This window comes from Gymnoscopelus microlampas, assembly GCF_963454915.1.
Source record: "Gymnoscopelus microlampas genome assembly, chromosome: 2".
Taxonomy (NCBI): domain Eukaryota; kingdom Metazoa; phylum Chordata; class Actinopteri; order Myctophiformes; family Myctophidae; genus Gymnoscopelus; species Gymnoscopelus microlampas.
Window position 1 is genome coordinate 11,562,786 of NC_139939.1, and position 6,087 is coordinate 11,568,872.

The following is a 6,087-nucleotide window of genomic DNA, read 5'->3' on the forward strand; positions in this document are numbered from 1 at the left end:
GATTAACTCTGATGGTATTCCTTACCTAACACAACCAGACCATGAGAAGATAGAGGTTTGGGTAGAGGTGCCAGGATCTTCCTTTGATTGGTCAGGGGATCAAAGCTTTCAACGATGCCAATCGCCTCTGCGCTCACCAGTCCGCCCACTATCAGTATCACTTCACATGCAGAGAGAACATGAACACATTTTTATTTATTTTATTTACATCACCAGGTATGGGCATGAGGACAGGTACTGACAGCAGTGTAATGTGTGTGAGAATGTGAAATGTTATGATAGCAAGAATTAGCAGTCAATGAATGAATCGAGGATTAAGATTGGTATCTATATATACAATTGAGAAAAGTCAGCACTTCCTGTCCCCCGCTGAAGCCACCCCTATCTATATATAGACCAATTATTTGTTTACCAACATTGAGACTGGATGCACAGGTGATTGTTTCATGCAATCAATTCTCAGCCTGTTGTTTCGGGGTGCGCTAGTTTCAGCACACCCCAACCCCCTCTTGTGTGTTGGCTAGTGCTGCGCGCCCTAGCGAGACCTGACAGAACGGGTTTGACGCTTGCGCAGTATGACGCTTGCAACCAGCGTGACGTCGTCTGTTAAGGGGTCTATACAAACCCCCCTGGACAGGAAGTGAGGTCAGACAACACACTCCATATTTGGGCATATCTCCATTGGGAACATCTCTTATTATGGCTTTATATATTATAGAGACCAACAAACACAAAGCACTGCGCAGCGGATAGGGGGGAGGGGCGCGCAGCGCCCCGACCCTCTAGTGGTATACATTTGAAAGTTATAGTCAACTAAATGCATGCATGCAGTGGTGGAAAAAGCAGTATCAATACTGCAATGTAGAAATACTCTGTTACAAGTACCAAGTCCAGAATTAAAAATGTACTTGATTAAAAGTACAAAAGTATTGGCATCAAAATGTGCTCAAAGTACCAAAAGTATAAAGTACTTATTATGCAGAATGTCCCATTTCTTTTTTTTTTTTAAATTAGGTTGTAGATCGGCTATTTTCAAATGGCCAAAATGCATAGGGCTGAAGTGGTTAATGTATGTTTTGTAATAATAATCTAAATCTACAAAGTAACTAGTTTTCAAATAATTTTAGTGAAGTAAAAGTACTAACATTTGGAAATGCTCCAGTAAAGTCAAAATACTTCAAAATTGTACTTAAGTACAGTACTTGAGTAAAAGTACTTAGTTACTTTACACCACTGGATGCATATGTGAGGCAGGGTACCAGACACCACGGCATGCATGTGTGAGGCAGGGTACCAGTGGATGAACGTGGTTGAGCTGTGTGGCAGGAGGGCAGGTTCTTGGCCTCAGATATGAGCCTCTGACATCCCTGGGATTCTTTCACCACATCCACAGACTCAATCACATCATGGAGGTAGGAGGGACTGATGAGAGGCAGACGGATAAGCTTGAAAACCTTGAAGAACAAATAGAACACTAATTATTTACTAGTCAAACTGGATATTGCGTGAAGTGAACAACATTAAACATTGCCTTCAAATCTATACAGCTGCTGCAAGACGAGATGAGGATTCAAACATTTTGAATACTCCACTTGTTGTATCCTATACCTTTATATTTAATAAACATGACCACCATCAAATCTAGGACTGCACCCTTTGGGCACCATTAGTTTTTATCATCTCATTCATTAGAAAATGCTTTGAAATGTGTTATGATTACTGTATCATGTATAAAGTATGTTTATAATGCAAGACATGAGGCCCTATTTTCGCCAGTGCCTTACCCATTATCCCTAAACTTCTTTGCCATTCTTTACTATTTTTAAAAATCATTTTCAAATAGTTCAAATAGCCAATCTACAAGCTCACAACGTGTCGATGATCGGCTAGTTGAAAAAAATGTAATACTAAAAAATGGCAAAGAAGTTTAGGGATAATGGGTAAGTCACCGGCGAAAATAGGGCCCATTGGCTTTTCTTCCCGTTTTGCTGCCAATTTAATTCAATTCAAACTTTATTCCAGACACTCAACATCACACAACAAATTAAACAATAAAAATAAAACATAAAATCATAATCTCCAGTGTTTACGCAGCCTGGACGAGTAGCGGAGACAGCTCTTCCCAGGATTGACTATATCCTCAATAATACTGTTCCGGAACTCATCCAGGTGAGACATGAATCCATACATAGAGTGCTTTAATAGAGCCTCACGTGTGGATTCCACACGTTACACACAAGTGACTGGCACTATGCCATCTAAGGTATCCTCAGGGCATCATTGTAGGCCACTTTAAGCCTCCACATGCTACCTTTCTTGTATGTGCACCACAGCTATATATACACATGAGTATATATATGTACATATGTATAAGTACATATATATGAGTATGGGAGTGCAGAATGCTTTAAAAAGTGCACATTTGACAGGACCTGAGCATACAGTATACTGAACCTGCGAAGCAGCACATTAGCCTGGGCATAAAGTTTGCGGCACTGTCTAGAGATATCTCTATCATCATGGTACCACAGTACTTGATTTCCTGGCACACAGAGAGATGACTGTCACATAAGTGAAAGGCTGGGAGGGCCAATTTCTTGTCCTCATGGCTTCTCACCATCATGACACTACTCTTTTTTTGCATTATAAATTATGTCATGATGATCGCTGCCATAATTTCAGCACACTTTCAATAACTGCTGTAACCCTCCACTGTATGGACTCAGAACGACTAGGTCATCAGCGTACATAAGGTGATTGATGATCGTGTTACCTATAAGACAGCCTGTATTGCACTTATTTAATTCACTAGATAGATCACCCATGTAAACGTTGAATAGCAGATGTAGCATTACCCCATTTAATCTGCATTTTCTGTTTTGCGTACCAAAACACCAGTATACGCACAATGTACTTAGGTATGCCTCTATCAAGCAGCTTCTGAAACAGTTTGTAATGGTTAATCCTGTCAAAAGCTCGAGAAGCATCGATAAAGCATAGGAATTACGGCTACTGTAGCTGGCAATCATTTCTTTAACTGTGCCGTGTTTCTTTTTGAATCCAAACTGGTTATCTGCAGTCAAGACATTTCAAGACGTACTAACATGATTCTTTCCAATACTTTGGAGAGGATGCTGGTCAGAGCGATAGGTCTATTAGTTAGCTATCAATGCTGTTTAGTTTACCTGCCTTGTCTTTAAGGACAGGCACTAATTGTACAGAGGTGATTGATTCTGGAGGGACACCATGAACCAACAGACCTGTAAAACACATGGCCAGTAGAGGGCAAATGTTATGGCTTGCATATTTGAGGTGTTCAGCTGTGATGTGATCAATGCCATATGCCTTGTTGTTATCTAGCATCATAATGGCATCAACCACATCATCAGACCTGATCAGTACATTTTCAGTGGCGGTGAAATTGTCCTTTTAGGCAGTTTACAGCAAAATAGTAAAAATGGTATGGTGCATTTATATAACACTTTCCTCCATAGACTGTACAGTGTACATTACATTCCCAGTACTAGACAGATATGGAATTCAGACATGGACCCTTACCTGCTCCGGTTCCATGTCTTGCTCAATCAAGGACACCTCGGGCCAGCCAGGAGGAGCCGGCGATCGAACTGGGAACCTTCCGATTCCAAGACGGCCGCTCTACCTCCTGAACCAGTGCCACCCTGGCAATCTTGCCAATTGTGACTTCATAAGAATTATGAATGAGGTTGATGTAATGGCAGTCATAGACCATGGCCACATCTGGCTGATACTTGCCCGAGAAATCATGAGTGTATAAGTAGAACCAAATGGACCCTTAGGGTATCATTTGGTTCCATGTATACACTCTTTAACACTAATGATTTTAAAGTGTATGATTAATCATCAACACCTAACTAAAATGCACATTATGATAGTATCCCCTCAAGCTCGTCTTAACCAGTCTGACCTTTTCCAGGCTCTGCCTACGGGTAGGACACTTGTTTAACCACAGCATGGCAGCCTCAAACACCATCTCCTCCTTGGGTGCATTGAGATCATCACTGGCCAGAATCTCTGTCAGTTTATCCACAGAGAGAGACAGGAACTCTTCCTAGGGGCAGAAGAAATACAGTAGATTAGCTCTCTAGGTTCCAAAACATTTCCACGGCCCAAAGGACACCCAGGCTCACATTGGTTGCGTTGTGAGCTTGTAGATCAGCCATTTGCATCATTCAGTTTTATAAACGATTAAATAGATTAGTTCAATTAACTGTTATACACTCCTACAACAGACAAACAACGTTGTAAATGTAAGGATCCCTAAATCACTGACCTGATGACAGACGTCACTGAAGTGATCAAGGATGTAATCCATGCTGTGTTGCTCCAGTTGCTTACAGGAGTGGATCTCAGCAAAGAGGTGAATCCCTACACAGTTCTGTTCATCCATGTTGTAATGCTCCATGAAACGACAGCAGGCCTCTTTAATAGCAGTAACATTTAACAGGTTTGCTGCTGCTAGCAGGGCCTAGACCAAATAAAAAATATATGTTCTTTTAAGCACAGAGGCAGGTAAAAATGGAGACAATGAATACGGTTTATACAACTTATGATGATAAATACCTGCACATTTGCAGTGGAGATGTCCACCGTTGACGTGTAGGCATAGTTCACCAGTGAGCCAAACTCTTCAGCCTCCACTTCATTGATATTAACCCTGTGCTCTCTGGACTCCATCATTCCAGTTGTAAACATGGCCTGTGCAGTTTGAAAAAGGTTGACCTGCCGTGTTCATTGTTTAGGCCTTTCTTTACATAGTCGCAACAATGAATTGACTGGATATAAAATGATATTCAGTTCACATGAAAGCCAAGGCAGAATTGAATAAAAGTAGCAGATCTACAAGCTCACAACACATTCTGAGCTTGTACATCAGCTATGTCTTTCTTTCTTTTCTCATAAGAAATAGGTCTTTCAACGCCAGGTCAATAAATGGTCACATGTAAAGTTGAGGGTCTGCATTTACCTCAAAATAAGGACTAAAGGAGGCTAGTACATTCCGATGGCAGGGGAAATCCTTTCCTCCACAGCAGATAATCACATCACAGAATGAATTGTTGAGCCGAAGCCTGTTTAGGCCCTCTAAGACCTTGTTGGGATGAGTCTCCTCCGTGAATACTGTTTTAGCCATGTTCCTTTTGCTGGACCAGCCTGTACAACAGGAGGGGAAGGAATGTATGGTCAGATAGTAACGTATGTTTGCATGTTTAATTTAATGAATAGAATACTCATGGAGAGAGAGTATGACAGTATGTGTGACAGCATTACATAGATGCAATCACAATATAAGACACTTTTAGCAGGTCTATGTTATGGAGCTTGAGCTAGATAACGCTGAATATGATTTAAGATGTGTAAATGTTCATTTACACATCTTTTTAATTATTCCAATTATTGATTCATTGTGTATTACTTAGCATGTGAATCGCTAGCTTTGGTCCAACGTTATATGGACCAGAGCTAGTGAATCACCTGAGATTTGGTGACAGTTAGGGTTACAAACCAATGATGACTGATTGATTAATCGATTGATTGATTTAATACTTTATTAACAGTTTGCAAATAGTACAGTGGTACGAACGTACGATTACACAATGGGTGCTAAAAGAATAACACAAAAAGCCCTAAGGGCTTGTTTCCAAAAAGTCATTATTACTTAAAATAAATGAATATGCATTAAAGTGATGCACTTTTACTCCCAGTGTAAAGTAATGCAACTACTAGACAATTGACATACACAAGATATGTATTTAGGACAACTTTTGCTAAGGGTGGTACAGTGTTGAGCATGATGGGGTGTTGACCATAAAGATGGATGTCCTTTGTTAAAACTTAAAAACATGTCATCTGAGCTGTTTAGATTGGTCTTCTAAATGTAGCATCAGACCAGAGAGACAGAGACATTTTGCACTCAAAAACATTTTGTCAATCAATCAAAAGAGACAGAATGGCTCAACAGTGCAAGGTTAATAATTACTTTGATTTCAAAAAGCATGGCAAGAAGCAGACCCAGCCAGCAATGCTGCACTCAGAGTGCAGTGAGCAGTG

At 40.5% G+C, this 6,087-nt stretch overlaps 1 protein-coding gene across 1 annotated transcript in view; it reads right to left on the reverse strand.

Moving 5' to 3' along the window:
• LOC311034881 (kelch-like protein 24) overlaps positions 1 to 5,117 on the reverse strand; it is a 28,955-nt gene extending 23,838 nt beyond the window's left edge. The window contains exons 1-6 of the mRNA XM_084042912.1: positions 5,006 to 5,117; positions 4,603 to 4,737; positions 4,313 to 4,507; positions 3,947 to 4,090; positions 1,295 to 1,454; positions 26 to 160 (exon numbers count right to left, since the gene is read on the reverse strand). Coding sequence (XP_083899038.1) covers positions 26 to 160; positions 1,295 to 1,454; positions 3,947 to 4,090; positions 4,313 to 4,507; positions 4,603 to 4,734 — 766 coding nt within the window. The 5' untranslated portion in view covers positions 4,735 to 4,737; positions 5,006 to 5,117. The remainder of the gene's footprint in view (positions 1 to 25; positions 161 to 1,294; positions 1,455 to 3,946; positions 4,091 to 4,312; positions 4,508 to 4,602; positions 4,738 to 5,005) is intronic.
• Between the last annotated feature and the right edge of the window lie 970 nt (positions 5,118 to 6,087).